The sequence below is a fragment of the Salvia hispanica genome, chromosome 2 (assembly GCF_029641045.1).
Source record: "Salvia hispanica isolate PSC_SH4W2 chromosome 2, Shi_PSC_v1, whole genome shotgun sequence".
Classification (NCBI taxonomy): Eukaryota; Viridiplantae; Streptophyta; class Magnoliopsida; order Lamiales; family Lamiaceae; genus Salvia; species Salvia hispanica.
In genome coordinates this window covers 6,024,271-6,046,494 of record NC_142693.1, presented here as the reverse complement: position 1 = coordinate 6,046,494, position 22,224 = coordinate 6,024,271, and the positions used below count along the sequence as shown (strand labels likewise).

Genomic DNA, 22,224 nt, shown 5'->3' with positions numbered 1-22,224 from the left:
TTCGGTCCTTGAGGATAGTTTTCTTGAAACACATCTTCCAAAATTATTATTCAACCCATTAATATAGCCGAAATTTTAACTCACATAAAGTCCATGGTATTATTTGCCAAGTTGAAATTTCATGAAAAAAATTCAACTTTCTGTAGTTAGGAGCCAATATCTCTAGTTTTTTTTTACTTTTTCAGCTATTTTATAGGAATATTTAAGATTCTTTATTCCTATTTAATTTCACTGTAGGACTGATTTAGTCATCGTATGAAATACCAATATACTCATTTCAATAATTCCATGATAAAATACTTGCACTTATTATAATCATTTGATTCTTAAATTTAAAATTAAGTAAACGCCAATTAAAGAGGGATAAAACGGAAGCCAGACGCACAAAATTTTTGAAATGCCCGATCATATAATTCATACAGCATAAAAATAACTCATCACTCTCTCATAAAGCAGACTATCAAAACTTCACCAGCAGAAGGCCAGATTCTCCGGTTACAGTGAGATAAATCTAGAGGAATATACTTTACAGTTTACACAATGAATGCTCATTTGAACGTCACATATAAGGCTACAACATGTATTGTTACCGAAGAATCACGACCAAACGTGGCCGTCATCCACCTTCTTTTGCTTCTTCTTCTTCCTTCTTTGCTCTCTAGTTTGCAACGCATGGTGCGCGTACTGTGCGCGAATCTCCATTAATTTTGTTTTTGCATCCCGAAACGGTGCATCAGACTTTGCAGCCATCAATTGCTGGGAGAGAAATTACAATTTATTGTTAGCAATTGAAATCAATAATGAGGGAATCGTTCGATCAGGTCTAACTACCTTTACATGGTCCATTGCCGCCAAGTTGAACCCTAATGTATCTTTGCATTCCTGACAAGAAATAAACATCAAGTTTTATTCAGAATCCAAGAATCAAACTAAGGTTTTATAGCTTAAATCAAATTTCATTCAAAAATTACCTTGACCCTTGCGTGCAAGATGTCGTTGAGAAGAGATAAGATGGGCCTGGCGGAGATAGTAGAGGTCAGTTGGTAATGATGGATCTGTAGCAACACAGTTGAAACCCGACAAACAAGCTCAACCTGACAACAGAAACAACTCCAAATGATTATGCGATTCGTATGGTAGTAATATAAGAAAAGCAGCCATCAGAGATGGATCATTGCTCCAGTGATCATATTCAATACTTTTAAGTCTACAATGCACTGACCTTTTCAGGGTGAGAAATCCACTCTTTCAAATAGGATAGAATCCTTAAGGAATCGGAGAATGGCAGAGCCTGAGAAATTGTACGAGTAAAGAAACAGATTATACTTCTCTCCCCAAATGAGGAACACACAATACCAGATTAAGAGATATTGATGATAAATTCAGATGGAGAAAGGCCAAGTATAGAATGTTACTAGCAAAACCAGCCGAACTTACTAGCAATGCCTGCTCCAAATCATTGGTGTGAACACTTGATACTGCACGCAAAACAAACTCAGATGGAGAAAGGCCAAGCATAAGAATGTTTGGCTGGAAATCAGCAGCCCTTCCTTTTGATCTCTCCTGAAAACAAAATATAAAAAGACTCATGATGACATTCGTAATGGATTCAGCTTTTGTATGGCTGTTCAAATCTGAAGGGACATCAATAACAGTAAGAGAAAGACACAGATACACACATGAATCTTAGACTAAAGTACAAGCGAAATCATTCTTTACTTGCACAATCACATGATAAAAAATATATAACACCTCGTGTTCGGCAATACGCTTCAGTTCTTCCTCTGCTATATCTAGTGCTTCCAAAATGGAGTCTGCCGCTGTTACAGTTTCTCCAGTTTTCTTACCCGCTAATCCCACAGCCCCCTCTTCTGGTAATTCCTCTTTAGGGGCATACTTAGTCTCAAATGGATTATCAGTGTCAGTTTCAAACATCTCTTCCAGCCTCTTTTCTTTCTCCTCCTGCAAAGTACATAATGAGTCACATACATTAGGCTGTCTTACAAAGACAAGGAACTACAAATAAACTTCACATAGATTAGGCTCTATCTTACAATGAAATTATTAGATAATCAAACTAAAATAAATATGTTAACTAAATATTGAAAGAAAAATGTGTACATCCCAACTAAAATAAATACACTACCTCGATGAAAAAGGGCTCTTCAGTACGATCCCAACGGCGGATAGATCTATCAAGAGATCCTGTTAACAGAAAATCCCCATGATTGCTGATTGCAAGACAAGAGACCTCAGAATGATGACCGTCAAGAGTTAAAAGCAACTCAAACTTGTCTGCATCCCAATATTTCACTACGCGATCTCTTCCCACGCTGAACATGTAATGAGTATTTTTGACAAACTTAACTGCCTCGACGCTGCAATGAAAATAGCAATTCCGATTTAGCAAATCCGAATAATGTATCAGGAGATGGAAAAGATAATCAGTGGAAGTGGACTTCTTGACAAATTTCTCCCAAGTGCCATTACCTTTCAGCATGAGCAAAAAGGGACTTATGACAGTCACCAAAATCCAGACCCCAAATCTTCAGATTTTTGTCCGCAGAGCCAGTAACAATCAAATCTCCATCAGAAGATATGTCCATGCATAACACGGGCAGCTTGTGGCCATACAGTGAGAGGAAAAATTTAAGGGTATCCATAAAGAAGACCTGTACCAATGTAAGGAATAAGGCCACAAACATAACTAAAGCATGAGAGTGTAGATACAAAAGGTTGAAACCACAGCCACATTCCTACGCTGACAAAAATATTCATTTATACACAAATTACTAGTAAATGTATTAACTCCCAAGGATACAGATTTAAATTAGCTAACCAGAAGATTTATCTATAAATGGAGCAATCAATATCGTCTATGACATGCAAACAAATACAACTCTGTTTGAGGTGGAAATGCATGAGAATCTAATATGACATAAGCAACTTAAAAGAGTCATCAAACCTTCACTGTGCAATCCAACAATGCAACTGCAATATGTTTGCCCTCTGGGCTGACAGCAATTACAACAACATCGTCATTCATTTTCAAATTTTTCACTGGAGATACTGTCAGATGTTTATGATCCTGTAGAAACAAAATAATTAAGACATGATTATGAACATTTACTTGCATATGAAAAACTAACATACAAATATCAAATATGAATGTATATGTAATGAAGTATGGAAACCAGCAGAGGATTTGATGGATGAAACATGACAAGAAAAGAAACATACTTGACCAGGTTTCTGTGTAAAATCATACGCCCAAAACTTGACATCCTGGTCTGCACTCCCAGTGACAAAACCATCTGGTGTTGAAGCAATAGACCTGACGTCACCCCCATGAGCCTCAACTATGTCAACACAAGTACCACTTCTTACATCAATTATTTCCAACGTCCCCTTTTTTGTGCCTACAACTGCATACTTATTACCAGGTACAAAGAGGCCACACAATCCATAACCTGAATCAATAGTTCGCAGGCAAGACCCGGTGCTAGGGTTCCATATTTTGATCGAGCTATGGCTTGTGGACATCAGAAGAGTATTATCTGAGCTAAGAGTTACACTTCTAACAACAGAACGATGTCCTTGGAGCTCAATTGCATTTGTCCTTTCTGAAGAATTGTTGTCAATTGAATAAGTTTCCAATGAATTATTGTCTAAAGACAATGCTAAAGTTCCCAGCGAGCCTTTTGCAGTTATAGGAGAAAAGGATATAGAGCATATCTTCTTCTTAGCTCGTAAGGGCTGAAGAGGCTTGAAGATGTCAGGGACTGTAACTATGAGCTCACTACTCTCTTCAATTTCCATATCAGTATTTCCATTTTCACTTATCTCAGCCTTATTTTTAGAAGTTTTTTTCTCCTTTCTGTTGATTCTCCTTTTGGCCTTCCTTTTAGATTCTGAATCATCCAAAACACGAAATATCTCAACAATTTTTCCAGCAACCTGACAGGCTAGTAAGTTGCCAGCTTTATTGAACCGGACCGTGGAAACCCTATCCTTGCTCTGACGCTGTATATCACCAAAATGCTGCAAAACTTCCCATTTGTTTCCGGCAGAGGTATTTCCATTTTCAACATCCAATGCAGTTTTTTCAGGGTCTATTTTTCCATCAGCTGCATCATTCTTAATTGAATAAAACCTGAGCTCTAAGTCACCTGACCCAGACACTAAATATCTTTCACTAGAATCAATATCAATTGACCAAATTTCACTATGATGACCACTAACTATCTGCACGCAATGTTGTGTTTCAAGATCCCAAACTCTCAAAAACTTGTCCTTTGAGGAGCTGACCAACTTTTTACTGGAATCTAGGAACACTAGATCAGTGACCTATTTCAAAAATGAAAAAGAGCAAAAGTGAGAAAATTCCATCTTAAAAAAATTCAAGATGAGACCCTATAATGATGATATACTCATGAAATCACATAAACCTGGTCACGATGCCCTCGGAGGCGAAATAAACCTGTTTCGCCAATTACATCCCATATAATAATGTCACAGTCTTTGCTCCCTGAAGCAAGTAAAGCTCCAAGCTTATTGTACCGAAGAATTGTCACTGCCGATCTATGTCCATTTAGAGTGGTCTCGCATGTTCCTTTTTCACTATCCCATATTCTTACAGTACCATCGGCATAGCCACCTGCGATCTGAAAAACCAAATTCCATTGATAATTATTCCAACATAACACCATTCCCCAATGTATCAATCAAGATGAATTATATCGATTGCAACAATCAATTTTCTATTAACAATAGAAGTGTTAGTATTAACTTCTTAAATCCAAATGTATCAGTCAAGATGAATTTGCAACAATCAATTTTCTATTATCCACCTGCAATCTGAAATCCAAATTACATTCATAATTATTCCAACGTAACAGCATTCCCCAATGTATCAGTCAAGATGAATTATATGGATTGCAAACATCAATTTTCTATTAACAATAGAAGTTAAAAGTTTCGTATCTTCAATTCATGTATAAAAACTTTATCAGTGAAAACCAAACGTCGTCGCATTGATAATCAGATTCAGCTCATAGTTGTAAATAGAAGCTAAGCGATCAGTGGTTTGAAGTAAACATATAGGAAGCAATACCAGGGAAGAGTGGGAAGCGGCGATGGCGGTGACGGCGAGCTTGGGGCCGCGAGAGGTGGAGGAAGGTGTCGGCGCTAGGGCTTTGGTGCAGATTCCCTGGCGGACGTGCCACAGTCCGAGCTTCTCCAGCGCCGCCGCTAAGAGGTGTTTGCCGGAGGTGTCGTATGTTATGTTACAATCGACCGAGACGATTACCCCGAACACCGCCGCGGGCTCGTACCTCAGGTATGCCTTAACCATGGCTTCTTATTGCGTGGCGTCGGCGGCTGCAGGACTAGCCGGAGCCGCGGAGAGTGAAAGAGAGACGGTGAGAAAGAAGAGAACGTTAGAGAGAGTGAGAAAGAGAGAGGCGCCGGAGAAAGGGTTTGTTTTATCATGTTTGGGCTTTTACTTGGGCCCAAATTCAATAAGTTAAATAATTATATCAGTTAAGCCCAAATTATATTTGGTAATACTACTAACTTTTAATGATCTCTTTATAAAAATACTCTTTATATAATTATTTATTTAATTAATTTAATCAAACATAATAAATAAATTGTGAAATGATAGTATTAATTTGAATGACATACAGATAGAATGTGTTTTTTTTTAATTGCTAGAATTATAATATACTCCCTCCGTCCCATTAAATATGCAACATTTGCTTTTCGGCACAAGATTTTATGTAGGGTTGTTTTGTGAGTTAATGAGGAGAGAGTAAAGTAAGAGAGAAGAAAAAGTAGAGAGAGCCTTGTTTCCATTTTTAGAAACGTTTCATTTTTATTGGGACAGACAAAAAAGGAAAACGTTTCATTTCTAGTGGGACAGAGGGAGTATATTGTATACTTATATGTAAGTTTTGACTTTGATATCATAAAAATTGATTTGTGATTTGAGAATGTTCAGATAATTCTTGTACAGAGCTTGAGAGCATAATCCCCTTTCGGGTGAAATGAGGAGTACGAATTGCTCAGTCGGGCATTTGGTCCTGTTTAGCTTAATTTGAGCCAAAATTATCATCACGAGCAAAATTTGTCATGATCTAATGGGACTACTAGCACCATGTAACACACATGCATACATAAGAGATCCATAAGCCTAGTTACTGTCTATATTACTTGCATAATTCCACCATCTCTACGGACGCTCAAACCACAAAGAGAATTGGACATCATCCGCATCAACAAGCTTGAAATGGTAGCACACTCCTTCGACCAGATGGTTATCGATTTTGAACCGACTCCACCCTTGTTTCACCCAAATCTCGGATGCGTTGTGGTTGAGAGTAACCCACCATGTCTCCTCCTTCTACCAACAAATGTTCAGGGGCTTGAAGTGCTCCCATTCGGATATAGCGTTGCCAAAAGCGGTAGGGAATCTCAATGGAGCGGTTGTTGTTTGTGTTCGTGAGTGTTAGCACAAAAGTGGGATAGCTGTCGATATTGTAACACCCCTTACTCGATTAGTTTTAACCAAATAAGTGGTGTCACATCTCGATACGATTGATAAACAAAAACCTATCTGTTTAACTTGTATAACTTTTTTTTTTCTTTTTGCAAACACTCAACATACAACACTATTATATAAATAACTAAACCTGTTAACACAACCATTTACTACTATAACGATAACATGCTTCGATAATTACTTACAACCCCATTAGCAAAAGAAAGTTACATAACCTTACATCTCCAAACTAACTATAAACAACCAAAAATTAGCCTAAGTATGCCACGTGAGAATTCCAATTGTACCAGCAAAAAGGAGGATAGTGACTTGACATGTGCAGCTGCCCACAAGAGAGATCACTCGCTTCTATACTCTACAAGAGGGAGAAGAAAAGGGGGGTGAGCTTCGAAAAGCTCGTAGTGTAATCACATCTAGAATAAAATCTCTAAAACTTCAATCTATATCACTATCACAAAGTAAACACTTTACTACCTGGAATGTCGTACCACACCTATTCAAATTATGTCCGGCATCAATATACAAGTTCAAAAAAATAATATCACTCAATATAAGCATTCATAACAGCTTGAATGATTTAAAAGAATCACATATATCGTTTGCAATAAAACAACATCTTCATCATGTAAAACAACACTATCATATTTATCACGTAATACTTTCACTAGTAACTATCTACCATCTATCAATCAAGCCATATAACATGATATAAACAAATAATCTTGTCAACGGTCACTTTCTTTCATCAACATAATTATACTGTAAGAAACATAACTATTTAAAGAATTTAAAGCACCAAGAATATTATTTCTAAATCAAATATCACATTCAGCCCCCAAAGTTATGCTTAGTGATGGACATGGGTACACGGACACTATAAGTTGCCCGATGAGGGCATCTATCATGTACGTCCATATCGAACATTGTAATCTCTCATATGGCCTATCGCAAGGCAACTGTCATATATTACTACCCATATAGGGTACATGTCAACTATCAACATATCATATAGACTATCGTTTCGGTTATCCAGAAGACGAATGATCAAACATGTGTGCAGTACTGTTGTCTTATGGCATGCCAACTATACCATGTGATTCACTCAAGAAATGGGGCATAACACAACTATTCAATATCAACTTTCACTTTATTCAACACATATATAACTATCTAAATCACTTTGCATCTCACAAGAAATACCAAACAACAATTTCAGTATCTCATCATTCAATATCACCGTTTCTGTCACTTTACCTTGAAGCATACAATCCACACAATTATTTTTAAGTTCTATTGCATAAGCATACGAATCACACAAACAAGTAGTAATATTTATCGAAGTTAAAGGAATTAAATTCTAGAACACGCGTACACTACATGTACACGTCAACAAAAACTCTATTACTTGTTTAGTCAACCATGGATGTGCCCCTTTCCCTCACTTGTGCTTGCACTCAGTTAATCTAATTTCAAACAATCACATATACAATTTATAAATACACATAAGTAAAACCAAATCATTGCCTTTATTTATTTCACTTTCTATACTATTTTCTTCAACACAAAATTAAAACATATATACAAGTTAAAACATTTCTAACTTTATTTATACCCACAAGAAGCAAGGAAATTTGATAATACTATTCAATAACTTTAGAAAATGAAAGCTATGCTTTGTTGTCCCAAAAATATAAACCTCACAATTTCATTTTTCTCCATAAAACAAATCTAATTAATTTTACAAATATGGGACAACCACTTCATTTTGAAGTTAACACAAAATATTTACATCTTGAAGCTAAAACTTCAATTCTAAACCTTTTGATAACAATCAAGAACTAAACCTCTTTCACCAAATCATTTTTAAGAATTTTCAGCTTGAATATGAAACAAATATCAACGTCAAACTTCACCACAAGGCAGTCCCAACTTTATACAATATCAAAACCATCAAGAATATAACTTTAAAATCACTATCAAGAGCTTAAGGTCACATACTACCCCAAACTAAGATTTTCCATCGTTTTCATACTTAAATATCATAACATACTTCCAATTGCATAATTCCATAGTCAAATTACACAAAAGCATCAAAACCACAAAACCCCCAAATCCAAGAACCCTAATTTTCGACCCATCAACAAGAATCACATCAAATTAACATCACTGCTATGCTTAGAAACAAGATTAAGGAGGTTATGGAAGAGTCTAACCTCTAAAATCAATAAATTTGAAAAGTTAAGTGGAGGTGGGTTTGCAACCTCAGCTCCAAAATTGAGAAAAACTAGGGGGGATTGAGAGCTTGGATGAGTGGTGCATGCTACATGTTTCACAGTGGAGTGGCTAGAGGTTTCGCAGTGGCTGATCGGAGGGAGTATGAGAGCTGTGAAATTTTCTTACAACGAAGGAGGGAGTAGCGTGGAGCGAGAGAGAGAGAATAGGTGAGAAAGAGATGATTTGATTCTATTCTCTAATTCTCAAGTCCTTTTTCTTTTCCTCTTTTCTTCCAAACAAGACACGTATTAAACTACTAATCAATATTCTTCTATCATTTTTCTTTATTCATTTTCTTTATCCTATTTTTCTATTTTATGTTACTTCTAATTAGTTTAGGGATATTACAGAAATCTAGGGCACAACTGTCATCCTCGGATAATAGTCATCAGACATATCGACATCGGGGGAGTAGCTTCCTTCTAGGTTGTCGTCTTTAACAACTATTAGGTAATGTCAATAACTCCATTTGGATTGCGCGACCAAGTTACGTAAACAACGTAAAGTAAGTATAATGCCACCAAAATGAACTTACGATCGATGTCACCCTGTGAGGGGCAATGGGTGCCCATGTCATACCGCTTCAAGTTGAATGTTCCAACATCCACCCACGTGAAGGTAAGATAGTCACCATGTTCGATGCCATTAGCACGTATAAACTCTGGTCATCCGGTTGAGAAGTAGAACCCATTAGCGAGCTTCAGTAGGCGTACAATATATCGTACTTCATTCGGCCAAACAAACCTACAATCAGACATAAGGTCTCAAGGTCCCCTCCGTGGATCCCAACAAATTCCAGAGGAGGCCGCTACAAATACATAAGGTGAAGTAACATGTTGAGAACAATTTCGCACATACATTGTTATCTAAATTGAAATAGAATATATCATACCATTTCCCCCATGTGTCGTTCTAGTCGGTACACCTTCAGAAACGTAGGGAGTCGGTGGTAATCGTCAGGGTCATTCGGGGGGTAGTTTGCACCTTCGCCTCCCATTTGAACTATTTTGATACGTGATTATGGAAGGAGATTAATTAAGGGGTGTGTATTGTGTCAAAAAAAGCCATAATTTATACACCACTCTTCTACGGGTGATGATATGATCGGACATAAAGGAGAAGTGGTGGAGAAGGTGGGTTCAAGTTATGAATCTGAATGGTGGGTGGACAATTAAACTTGTGTGTGAATCCCTACAAATATTGCTTCACGCCTTTTCCAATTCGGTTGTTGAGTATTGAATGCTTGAACGAGCTCGGTTATATTATATAGGAAACATATTGCTATTTTAGTGGATTAAATCGTCACTAATAAAATGATAACAAAGTTATTCATTAAATCACATTTTTAAAATATTATACAATCTTTAAATATGTTCATCATTTTTTGGACAAAAATAAAAACTAGTAGTATAATCATACCAACACCCGCTTCGTACAATTATATTTAAAATTATAAATCAAAGCATGACCATAATCACATTTCTATTTTCAAGTGCATGTAAACGGTTATATGTTTATTTCATAATTTAATAAAATAATACAAAATTAAATCATAAATATATTTATATATAGAAGAAAGAACATATTGACAATTTTTATATTTTAGATCTAAGGTTGCAATATTTCATAAAAGTAAGTTAATTAATATTTTATCCCTTTAATCATTAATTCGGATATCAGTATGATTAATTCAATCATAAAGTACTGTGGTAGATATACTGATATAATATATTATTGATTTCACCTTTTAAGTAATAACTTACGATGTCGACTACATATATATCCAAATTTTTAAAAGATCATGGTAGATATTGGTATGAAATATTTTAATGATTCCAAAACAAAAATAACCTAAACTACCGCCTACATAATCGGTGTCACTTTTGCATATACTTAACCGATTTAAGCAACCAATATGAGCACAAATTGTGGACCGATACACATTCAATTTAGAAGATAATGTTTTGCAATGGAGAATAACACTTGACCCAATAAAGACTTCTCATTCCTACGTCGGTGTAATCACAATAGTAGGGCGGCGAGAAACTTAATTTATGTACTTAACCCTAATGGATTTGACAATTATCTACCATGTTGTAAATGTTCTTCCAACGCATTTAATATTTCTTAGGAGTTGTTGTATATGTAATTTTATTTAAGATGGTTAGATTAGATCAAGTGTAGACAAGCATCCCCTCTGAAATATGAACTCTCACATTCCAACACATACAACGTTCTTCTACAATGGAAAGTGGATTCAAGAGATGGATTCGCTGCCCCTAACAACTCTCATCGAGAAGAAGAATTGGCGTGGTTGGGTCGATGTATGTGTTCCAAAATATGTGCTTTGTCAGGTTCTTAAGTTGATAAACTCGTTTCGGATATGATCTAGTCAATCTACAGTGGTATCACGCTGCACCTCAGGCTTCTTAAGCAGTGCTACGAGATGTTCAACGAGGTGGATGCCACAAACGGCGTATGCTGGGACTTTGTCAACAAAGTCGTAGTTACCGATGAAGCAATATGGCAGGACATATTCAAGGTTCTCAATGCTAAACTCACATATTTGTATCACGTATTTTTCTCATAACATATAATGTTGTGACTGCTTTGTAGAGGAACTCATACGCCGGAGCCTACTACTACCGTGATAAGCCAGAATTTAACCTTCTAGGCACCGTGTTCGGTCTGTTTGATGTCAACGTTGAGGACTCCGCCGAGGTCATAACCCTATCCGACAACACGGAGATCGTAGTCTTATCTGACTCCGCCGAGCCAAATCAGTCGGTTCGTAGGACCGCAACTGCCATGTCTATCGATCTGATGAAGTTAACTCACCACCGTCGGGCACAGCCTCGCGTGTTCGTCGTAAGTTCCTTCAGGTGAATCAAGTTAACATAGACCAGATATCCTCCACGAAATCACCTAGTCTCATGGTCCCGACGAAGAAGGTGTTAGGATCTTCACTGTAAGGTTCACCATGTGCTTCTTGGAGCCCTCTCCCAAATTCCCGTAAAACAACCCCATAAAGGGGTTTGTAGTGGATCCAATATGTAGTCCTTAGCATTATGAATGGTGTAATTTTTGTTTTGGTGTGCACATGTGATGCACTTTAGGAAGCTCTATCGGATATGATATTTTCTATGTTCGCATGCTTAGATAATGGGTAGCTGAAGTAGTTATCGACGGGTATGTATGTCATCAGTGTATTATTATTTTGGGGGTGCACTTGTTTTTTAGTGTATTTGTTTGTAAGAAAAATGTAGTAGTCATTGCAATGGTGCACTTACTAAACGTAATCCATGATCTATGATATAGCTTCGATATTGATATGATGATGCTTCGTTTGCTAACAATATTTTGGAATGCAAAATCAGAAGAAGCAATTGATTGAGTAAATGAACCATGCTTATAATTCTATTCGATTTAGGAGCTTTTACTAATGATTCAAAAAAAAAGAATTATTATCACATTTACTTAGGCTCTATTATCATTAAACATACGTTTAATTATTATACTGTCCACAACAAATATAGCAAATAAATTGGTGTCGATATGCAGTACAACAGTAGTATCACAAACTCTAAATCTTAGTCATTAACCAAATTACACAACTCGTCCTTACTTCACATAATACATGCGCAAAAAAATACCAGTTGTCATACTACAAAAGAGTGCACTTAGACTATTTAGATACATGGATTGGATCATTGTTTAAACCATGTTATATTTGAGATATATGCTTAAACTCAATCATAAACATGATCAAATGCTAATATTTGAGATATTTCGTGAGATTTAATGCATGTTTCAAATATTTAAATATTTTTTTAGTGAATTTGAAGTTTTTATTTTATTTATCAATTATTATATTAATAAAAATTTAATATATAATTTGTATATTTAATGTAAAATTGAAAGTTGTTTTTTTAGTTAAAATTAATCAATGAAGTGTCAAATTAGGAGTAAAAAAATAGATTAATAGAAATTTTATCGGGTTTTCGGGTCTGACCCTAACGGGTTGCGGGTTAATCGGGTGTGGGCTAATCAGGTTTTGATTTTATCGGACTAGAAATTTCCAGCCCTAGCCCTATAAATTTGGCGGGCTATTCGGGTTAGCCCACGGGTTCCAGACTACATTGACATCCCTAGCCGATTGGCGTGGCAACTCCCACCCCAATCCAACCTCGTTCACTTTCACTGTCATTCATTGCTAGTGACAACCGCCATACTACCTCTATTCGCTAAAGACGACCTTCTTTACTCTTCGGGTTATCATAATCAATTCTATAGATCCACCATTATTATCAATAAATCACACGTAGTAATAATTTATAAATCTATTTAAATATAAGGACAAGAGAAATAAATGGATAGTGAATAAAGACCACCGAGTAATAAGGGAGTTAGCATCTTTAAAGCCTCCTCATAAGCAATTTCATCCATCTAGAAAACTAATTATGGTTTTCATCATAGAAAATTTTCGTTCATCTTTAACCTCTTTTTGCTAACTTTTATACATTTACATATGCAGGGGTACAAGAGTGCAGAAGCGTGTAAATTCAACAAAATATAATGAGAAATAATAAAGACAATAAAAATGATACTAAATGTTTTAGGTGGAAAAATCCTCCACAAATAGAGGTAAAAAACCACCGGAGAGAGCCAAATATAACACTATACTATTGATGGGAGTATCAAATATTTTCACCGTACAATAAGACAAGTAGCTTATTACAAATTCCCTGCAAGGATAAAATACTCAAAGTAAGAAGTAGAGATTCGAGAGCGAAAATATAAGTGGAGATGAGTACGGAGTCCTTTGTTGTGGATGTTGATGATTCTTCACAAGGTTAGAGTCCCTATTTATGCGGAAATTTATACACAACTTGTTGGACTTTTCAATGTGAACTCAAGTGATAATTCGAATCTTCGTTCAACGATTATTATTGGTTGAGGATTTTTTTTAAAAGTATATTTGACGATTTTATGCAACACCAGTTATGTGGGTTTAATCATTTTTCTTTTGGAATTTTAAAAATCAGAAAATAATGAAAAACTAGGAAACTCAAAAGAGAAATCAATAAAAATGGGTGAAAATACCCCAAAATTGGTGAAAATCGAAGTTTTAAGGGGTTTTCCGGAAAAAAAAGCATAAAGTTTGGGGTGGAAAATGCAATTTAGAATATATATCGTCTTCATATAAGAGCACCAATTAGTGTTTCGTTCTCTCTCTTCGCGCAGCTAAATCTAGGGTTTTTGCTTTCCTCTCGTCTAGCCGGCCGTTTCACCAATTTCAAATGGCAAGTTTTCTCTGTTTATCTCTCCGATGTGAATTTGTGTTATCTCAATGTGTTGAGTATTCGGTGCAAAAAATTGCTGTTTTTTCCTATTTTCTGTGTTTGAGCTGAGTTACATTGAATCTGATATTTGATAGGACGTTCTCCGTCATATTATCTATTATCATGATGTTTTCTGCTACATGTTTTCAGAGATCAATGTAAAATAATTATTTCTATGAAATGAAAATTCGCATTTTGTAATTAGTTTTTGTTAGTGATAAATGTGATTTTCGATTAGTTCTTTGTGATTCTCAGTGAACTGATTGCCGGTTGTTTTCATCCTTATCTGTGTTATTGATTGGATTCGTTGCTATGTACAGGCCAAGAGAACCAAGAAGGTTGGGATCGTCGGGAAATACGGTATGTTATTGGCTTATTGTTTTTCCTAGCAGTTCTGTTTTATTTGAGTGAGAATGTATGTTTTTGCTGTGATGAATGTGGTCTTGCATTGATGTTTGTTTACCAATTTGTTTTAATTCGGAATAATGTGGACTGAAGAATGTGTTGATATTTAGTATGTCATGATAATTTGCCTCAAAATTTAGGTGTTTTTATGCAAGCTAGGATGCTGAACTTTTATATTTCTGATTGCTTGGACATATTTTGATGCGTGTCCGTTGCGTTTCAGGCACCCGGTATGGTGCTAGTTTGAGGAAGCAGATCAAGAAGATGGAAGTTAGCCAGCACAGCAAGTACTTCTGCGAATTCTGCGGAAAGGTATGATTCAACGCGACAAAGCGTTATGTTATTCAGTGACAAAATGTTACACAGCTCTGGTTGATTTGAGGATTCTAATTTATCTTGTTCCACGACAGTACGCCGTGAAGAGACAGGCTGTTGGCATTTGGGGATGCAAGGACTGTGGCAAAGTGAAGGCAGGCGGTGCTTACACCATGAAGTAATATTCTTTGGTGATGAGCCTTTAACGATGTTATGTTATTTGTTTCAATTTGCTAATCTGTATTATGTTCTGTGTTTCAGCACTGCCAGTGCTGTGACCGTGAGGAGCACCATCAGAAGGTTGAGGGAGGCAACTGAGAGTTAAATTTAGTGAAAGTTTTTTTTTTTTTCATATTTCCCACCCTTTGAGTTAATTTCAATTGAAGTAGTAGCTAAACTTTGAAGATTTGGTGAGCTTTTTTAGTCACCTATATGTACTTCACTTCTAAATTCCTTTTTTTGCTAAAATTCTTGGAAATTTAGCTGTCATTTTGATTTTTACTTTCAGCTTTGTTTACTGGTATTAGTAACTTAAAATGTCATCATGAGATCGCTGTCAATTGTCATTGAACCAAGCCAATTCCTCCTTAATCAAACTGGAAGATTTTAGTTCACTCAACATTTCTGTCGTGTTATGACTATTCCTCAAATCATGAGACGTTGAACTATTGACAATGATGAATACACTAACTAAGAATTATTGATTTGATGGGATGATGAATATCACATTGAAATTGAGTAAGAACAGAGAAATGAATTCCTAACCAAGAAAAGACTGTTCTAAGAAAAATAGAAACAAATTGTGCTGGGAGCAATGTTGATGAATTGAAATTGATAAAAGAACAGAAAGGCATGAATTTCCAAACCAAGAAATGAGTTTATGAAAAATAGATAAAAAGGGCTACTATAAGACCTAATGGTGGAAATAAATTTTGAGCTATTTCTACTTTCATGTCATTCATTTGCTTAATACCTCTTTCTTAAGAATCACTGCTTTCTTTTGGAATCATCAATTTTCATTTCATTCATTTGATTACTGCCTCTTTTCTCAAGGATCACCATTATTCTCTACCTTATACCATTTCATCATACCAAATGCAACACTTAAATACAAATTCTGCTACTAGAGAGAACCATCTAACTGAGAGACAAGCAAATGGTGAAGCCAACACTTTTGAAGTAGAAATATTACAACATTCTCTCTCGAGTTTTCTCATTTGTTACATCATCACCACATACAGGGCTGCTTGAGTAAGGGTTTTCCCTTTGCACCAGTCCTCAATCATATATATACCTATTCGAACTTTACAGAAGCCAAAAAGAAAAAAAGAAAAAAGAACAAAAGAAAAAGAGAAAAAAAGAAGCTAGATGAACATGGGAGAGTAATCCCATTCTCCGCAGTGCCAACAAGCTGCTCGAAATTCAGCTTTCACTTAGAAAAACACATGATGTTTGAACGAGGGAACATAGTAAAATTGGAGGCGTCGTCAGTTTACCATCCGTCTTTTCTTTTTTGTTATTTTTTTTCTGATATAAGTCATCCGTTATGCTGGGAGTTGGTGGCGACCGGCCAGTCTTACATGATGGGGATCGCGATGTCATCGCTGTTGTTCTTGTGATGCATTTGCTTTTGCACAGCTTTGACTGCTGCTACTCTTGCTGCATTAGCTGCCCTGTTAGCTGCTGTTACTGCCCTGTTCACTCTCTCGTCCACCTTGCTCACCTCATACGCCTTTTCTGCTGCTCGTCGAGCTTCCTGGTGGTTGGATAGAAAACTCATTAGATGTGATAATACTACTTCAGATTACACAAAAGTCATATTTCAGGCTAATGAGAAATCAAATGACACAATTATAATTGAAAGTGAAGACATAATTGATACTAGTATAAAAGAATTTACCTGAACAACGTTCAGCACTTTAGAGTGGTTGACAGCAACAGGCGAAACGGGATATACATTGGTCTGTGTGCTAGGAATGTCAAGAATTCCATTTTGCCAGTGGCCTGACTGAGTTTCACCACTTCTGAAAGTGTACATTCCAAGCCCCTGCCTCTTCCCCTCATGCCAGGCACCCTCATAACGATGGCCGTTTGCAAAATAGTAGAACCCAAATCCATGCATTTTGTCTGCAAAATACTCTCCAGCATATCTATCTCCATTCCTGCAAGCAGCAGCACCAATGTCAAACACAGTAATTCAAATGTATGAGGAAAACTGAGGACCAGAAGAGCTACTAAACAATTAACATCCATATAAAAACTCATTGCAATGGAAGACCATGATATTCTGCTAAAAAATGCAGATATTCACTCTCTTAGCAAGCTCAGCTTTGTAAGAGACAAGTGCATCATTAGGTACAAATTCTTTGTATCTATAAACATAGGGGTTAGTTATAATGAGTCCCGTTCTTATCATAGTCTGTGAGTCTCTCTACGGCTCTACCCTTACATGAGCAGCTCAACATAGCACAGTTTCCACATGACAAATTCATGTTTCTTAGCCATTCAAAAGTATGATCAATCAGTTAAAAGACAAATGCTACGTTAAGGCAACAAGGAAAGGGTAACAAATAATGTGCAAGATTCTTTTTCAGCTATTTCAGAACAAGACAAAGTAAAGAAAAGAACCAACTAGAACCTCAACTTTATCTTCCTTAATATAGCTGGGAAATTGCAACATAAATGCAAAGGAGCTGAATAGCCTTTTGTTAATGAGTCTACTTTTATACAAGTTTGGAATTCTCATTTAGTAATCACATAAAAAAATGCCGAACATAAAACCAAAATGATTCCAATTCTTCCAACTCCTTGTTCACATCACACATTACATTCTCTTTCTATCAAAATCATCAGCAAAAAAAGTCAGTAAATGCACTCGGGTACAAGAGAAAGGGAAGAATGTGGAAGTGAGAAATTGGCTAAAAGATATTACTTGATTTGTGCAATTCCAAAAGGCAGCAGATTTTGGCAATTACTTTTAACATAAATCATATCAATTCAAGTACAACACATCAAAATGTAGATAAAACTCAGTCCAGAAGTAATGCAGTTTAAAGTGCATAACACTTAGCAACAATATTAAGAAACACAGATAGTTCCAACCATGCCAAATTGAATGATCATAAAAAGAAAACATAAGCAATGATGCAACACGTAAATGTGATAAAATTCATAGCAAAATGCCATCATTCTCACCTGAAATGATAGTGTCCAAGACCATGTTTAACACCCCACTTAAACTCGCCTACATATCGGCTACCATCCTCGCAGGTATGAACCCCGCACCCATGGCTCTGCCCACTAGACCATTCCCCGGCATAAACATCACCAGTGTAAAACCTATATACTCCGAAACCATGCCTAAGGCCCTGCCGGTACTGCCCTCTGTACCGGCTGCCCCTCGCCCACGTCTCAACCCCATAGCCATCATACTTGCCATCAACCCAATCACCTTCATACCTCCCACTCATGTAATAGTAATACACTCCACTGCCACTACATTTCCCCTTGTGAAAATCACCCTCATAGACATCCCCATTGGTGTATGCCTGCACATAGCACCCGGAAATCGCCTTCTTATCGGCCTTATGCCTCGAACCAATCGACCAAAACACGGGCAAATGCGGCCGGCTCACATGGTCCTTCGCGTTTATCTTAATCGGCAAGGACTTGGCAAGGAACAACCTGATCGTGGGGAGCCTCGGCACAGCTAAATTGAGGGAAAAGAGGAGGACGGCCGAGAAGGCGAAAGCGGATAGGAAATCAAGAATGAATGAGCGGGAAGGGTGGGATACGAGGAAGTAGAAGAAGGGGAGGCTGAGGAGGAGGATGAGGCGGAGGTGGAGGCGGAGGCGGCGGCGGAGGTGGCGGAGGTGGTGGTGGAAATGGGTCAAGAACTTCTGAGAGCGGTTGTGGAAAAGGCTGAATTTTGGAGGCGGGTCGACGCCGTAGCGGTGGAGGGCGGTGGAGAGAGTGGGGGTCTTGGTGAGGGAGCGGGAGAATTGGTGGTGCTGGAGATGGGGGCGCTTGAAGGGGGTGGGCTTGGGGGTAAAAGGGTCATTCTGGTCGTGGTGCTGATTGTCGTCGTTGATGAGGATTTGGAGGGCGGGATTGGGGGAAGGAGGCGGCGGATTGTGTTTCTGGGTGAGGGAGGAAGGGGGGAGGGGTGGGGTGGGGTTGAAATCGGAAGAGACGCCGCTGCTTTCTGTTCCGATCTGTAATTCAGATTTCTTCTGATGCATTACATATGGAAAATTTCACCAAAACACAAACCCCTTCTTCAATTCAACGAAAAGGGAAGCCAAAATTCTCTCCAATTTCAAACCTTTCTCCCTCTTTCTCGATAATTGATGTTGAAATTCAGCAGCTGTGTTTCTTGAAAATAGGGAGGCGTGTGTTTATATTGTATCTATAAATGGAAATGAGGATTGTGCGTGTGTGCGTGAGGAAGAGAAGAAGAGAGACGAAGAAGAAAGGAGCGGAGAGTGCGAGGAGTTAATGGTGAGATGAATTTGAGAGCAGAGGCGACCGGCCGCAAAAGGAAGAAACCAAAAATCCTTTTTTTATAAATGGTTATTAATTTCTTTTTATTTTTTTATTTCCCTTTTTGGAAGAGTGATCAAATTTTATTTGTTTGGTTAATAAAGAGCTCTTCTCTCTCTTCTTGAAGCGAATGGTTATTATTTTCAAGTGCTATTTCCGTTTGCGGTGGGATTAATTTATTAATTATCCAACTACAAAATATTTATTAATATTAATAGTTTATTTATATCTAGCAAGTCCACCACTTGAAGGTTTGAATTAATGTGAAGAAGTTTCCACAAATTTGAATTATGACCATGAAATGAGGGGATAGGGGAAAAAATTAAACACGTCAAATCGGATTTAACTTGAGGAATAAGAAAAAATCTCTCATTGATTGGTTAGAAAGAAGCCGATTACATTAATGCTTATTATTTTAGTATTAAATTCAATTATATAATAATTTAGAAAAACACTTATCTTAGACTTAGATTATAGTATTAATACTTGTGATGCAAGAATCAATTACCAAATTCGGGAAAATGCCCACGTCCGGTTGAAAATGGCTGATTAGTCATATCTTAATTGTGCTAATTAGTCAACGAAATTAATTAGTGAAAAGCATCATATTCTCTGTTAATCCACGTCGAAAGTATTATTCTTGAATTGTATTATCATTTCAGAGACGATTATGAAATTGATTAAATGACGTAAACATATTCGTGTCCAATCAGAGTTATAATTATTTGACATTTGAATTAAAAGAATTAGCAACAAAAGAAAGACAAGAATATCGATTTCTTTGAAACTTTGACACGTTTATAAAAGATTTAATAGAAGACAATTTATGATTTGGACAAAGATATTAGTAGAGAAAGACATTGTAATTATTGTGGTCACGCTCAATTATTACCATCGAAGCCCGCCAAAAACTCAAAACATACTATGTAATTTGATTATGATATTATATAAAATGCTAACATATAAAATATTGGGTGAATAATGCAAAATATAAGTGATATAGTAAATGAAGATGATTGAAATGATTAGTAACATGCTTCACACATTTCCATGTTTCTGTTGTCATTATTATTATTCTTATAATTTCTTGTCTCTAATTTTTGTAGACCCACCCCCACCCTAACATCATATTTAATACCGACTTTGAATACTTAGAGCTACTCTATCATAATATAAAAATAGATATTATTTCATCACACAAACATATATTTAAGTTGGATTAAGTTAATTTATGATTTTAATATTCAATGAAAATATAGTACTTTGGTCTTGAGTTCTAGTTGTGAGACTTGAATTTGATGTGAATATTCCGATTCATATCATAAATTATATAGACAAATTCAAATGAATCGTCTGCGAATTACTAAACATTTTTCACAAAATATATTAATCGATCCAATTATTCAGAAAAAAATGATCAAAATCAGAAAAAAAAAAAAAGTTATTAATTATAGGCGAAAAGAGTATTAAAAAATACAATCAAAAGGTTAAATAACTGAATTCTTCAACTGAGCTCTAATTTTACCCCTAAAAAATGTTAGATATGAAAGCTAAAACAAGCATTTTTTTTCTCAATAATAACAAAATAAAATCTAAAATAAGTAGTTTGAATGAGAAATATCGAAGGGGCGGCTTTATTTAACTTTAGCAGGTAAAATCAGTGGTCGCAGACATTGGTTTTCATTTTAATGTCTGAAATCTGACATCACAAATGATAAAAACATCATATTAACTGAACTTTGCTAAAATTAGATACATAAATCTTTCGATGACGATGAGTATGTTTTTTCATTATTTTCTTTATACGTAGTAGTAATTTAATACGGTTTGGTTGGTTTTTGATTTCGTCGTATTGGTTGGAATTTATATTAGAAGAGGCATTGATTTGATCGTTTCCAAATTTTAATTTAAGGTTTCATCTTTTTGGTCTTTTGGAAAATATCTTCGATTGTCCTTCATTCATAAGATTTTATTGACACTTCCCAAAAAATATTTTGGTAATTATTCTCATAAAACTTCGAGGTAGTATTTATTTTAATAAAATGTCACAAATTTAGGTCACAGCAATTAAGTATACTTAACGTTTCAAATTTGGCCAAAAATATCACTCCATCCGTCTCATAGAAATATTGTCTCATAGAAATATGATTGACACAAATTTTAATATATGTACTTAATTAATAAAGTAAGAGAATAAGAGAACAAATAATTAAAATTGTGTAGTGAATGATGAGCCTTGTAATAAATAGATATTTAATGAACTATTTCTATGAGACGTACGAAAAAAGAAATATAGTAACTTATATTTATGATACAGAAAGAATATGCAAAAAGTTCGAACCAAATAGTGTTATAATATGTCATATCTGTTTCGAGTACCAAAGGCAACTCGATCTAAAAATTTTATTGTGGTCTTGTTTAAGTAAAAATTGAAACGCTTGACTTTTTCCAATTATATTAAGCTTTGGGTGTTTTTCTAAAATGCTAAATGATTGAACAAAATTGAATATTTACTCTATTTTTAATATAAATCTTATAAGAAACTATGCCGAAAATATTGATCTTTATAAATCAACTTTAATGTTATAAGTCAAAAGTTATTTCAATCACATTAATATTATTGAATAACCTAGTAACCAAAATTCAGGCTAAAATAAATTAGGTAGGGTTAACATCTAAAACCAAACTCATCTATCAAATTTTTAGTAGATTGGTCCATCATAAAGGACCGACCTATAAATGCCAAGTCATTCAATAATCTAGATAGCATCTAGTATTATTTTT

General features: G+C 35.9%; 4 protein-coding genes and 1 long non-coding RNA gene across 5 annotated transcripts; 2 read left to right on the top strand and 3 right to left on the bottom strand.

Moving 5' to 3' along the window:
* Positions 1-364: 364 nt before the first annotated feature.
* On the bottom strand, positions 365-5,457 carry LOC125200777 (transducin family protein / WD-40 repeat family protein). The gene is made up of 12 exons (XM_048098540.2): positions 5,114-5,457; positions 4,449-4,664; positions 3,241-4,347; positions 2,966-3,088; positions 2,491-2,672; positions 2,147-2,378; positions 1,753-1,962; positions 1,438-1,563; positions 1,223-1,291; positions 972-1,094; positions 832-882; positions 365-756 (listed from the first exon to the last, which is right to left on the bottom strand). Exons 1-12 carry the CDS (start codon positions 5,351-5,353, stop codon positions 598-600), a joined length of 2,838 nt encoding a protein of 945 aa, XP_047954497.1. The 5' UTR covers positions 5,354-5,457; the 3' UTR covers positions 365-597.
* A 1,196-nt stretch (positions 5,458-6,653) lies between these two features.
* Positions 6,654-9,044, bottom strand: LOC125202217 (uncharacterized). The gene is made up of 2 exons (XR_007173062.2): positions 8,776-9,044; positions 6,654-6,917 (listed from the first exon to the last, which is right to left on the bottom strand). It is a non-coding gene; the product is annotated as an uncharacterized LOC125202217 (long non-coding RNA).
* Positions 9,045-11,016: 1,972 nt separating this feature from the next.
* On the top strand, positions 11,017-12,134 carry LOC125201110 (uncharacterized). Its single transcript, XM_089063545.1, has 2 exons — positions 11,017-11,378; positions 11,453-12,134. Exons 1-2 carry the CDS (start codon positions 11,283-11,285, stop codon positions 11,720-11,722), a joined length of 366 nt encoding a protein of 121 aa, XP_088919671.1. The 5' UTR covers positions 11,017-11,282; the 3' UTR covers positions 11,723-12,134.
* A 1,885-nt stretch (positions 12,135-14,019) lies between these two features.
* On the top strand, positions 14,020-15,387 carry LOC125213484 (large ribosomal subunit protein eL43z). Its single transcript, XM_048114060.2, has 5 exons — positions 14,020-14,139; positions 14,499-14,538; positions 14,807-14,895; positions 14,994-15,076; positions 15,160-15,387. The coding sequence occupies exons 1-5, from the start codon at positions 14,137-14,139 to the stop codon at positions 15,221-15,223; spliced, it is 279 nt and encodes a 92-aa protein (XP_047970017.1). The 5' UTR covers positions 14,020-14,136; the 3' UTR covers positions 15,224-15,387.
* Positions 15,388-16,055: 668 nt separating this feature from the next.
* Positions 16,056-19,454, bottom strand: LOC125200965 (uncharacterized). Its single transcript, XM_048098819.2, has 3 exons — positions 18,094-19,454; positions 16,799-17,060; positions 16,056-16,654 (listed from the first exon to the last, which is right to left on the bottom strand). Exons 1-3 carry the CDS (start codon positions 19,137-19,139, stop codon positions 16,475-16,477), a joined length of 1,488 nt encoding a protein of 495 aa, XP_047954776.2. The 5' UTR covers positions 19,140-19,454; the 3' UTR covers positions 16,056-16,474.
* Between the last annotated feature and the right edge of the window lie 2,770 nt (positions 19,455-22,224).

Bases quoted from the DNA above. Each gene is read 5' to 3' on its own strand.
- LOC125200965 (XM_048098819.2), bottom strand. From the start codon at position 19,139: ATGCATCAGAAGAAATCTGAATTACAGATCGGAACAGAAAGCAGCGGC. The intron at 17,061-18,093 runs GTGAGAATGATG...TGCTGCTTGCAG, and splicing joins CTTGGACACTATCATTTCAG to GAATGGAGATAGATATGCTG. The intron at 16,655-16,798 runs GTAAATTCTTTT...TCCAACCACCAG, and splicing joins AAGTGCTGAACGTTGTTCAG to GAAGCTCGACGAGCAGCAGA.
- LOC125213484 (XM_048114060.2), top strand. The intron at 14,539-14,806 runs GTATGTTATTGG...GTTGCGTTTCAG, and splicing joins TGGGATCGTCGGGAAATACG to GCACCCGGTATGGTGCTAGT. The intron at 14,896-14,993 runs GTATGATTCAAC...GTTCCACGACAG, and splicing joins TCTGCGAATTCTGCGGAAAG to TACGCCGTGAAGAGACAGGC.
- LOC125200777 (XM_048098540.2), bottom strand. From the start codon at position 5,353: ATGGTTAAGGCATACCTGAGGTACGAGCCCGCGGCGGTGTTCGGGGTA. The intron at 883-971 runs GTAATTTTTGAA...ATTTCTTGTCAG, and splicing joins TCTTGCACGCAAGGGTCAAG to GAATGCAAAGATACATTAGG. The intron at 757-831 runs GTAGTTAGACCT...TTTCTCTCCCAG, and splicing joins CGGCAATGGACCATGTAAAG to CAATTGATGGCTGCAAAGTC.
- LOC125201110 (XM_089063545.1), top strand. From the start codon at position 11,283: ATGTTCAACGAGGTGGATGCCACAAACGGCGTATGCTGGGACTTTGTC. The intron at 11,379-11,452 runs GTTCTCAATGCT...ACTGCTTTGTAG, and splicing joins TATGGCAGGACATATTCAAG to AGGAACTCATACGCCGGAGC.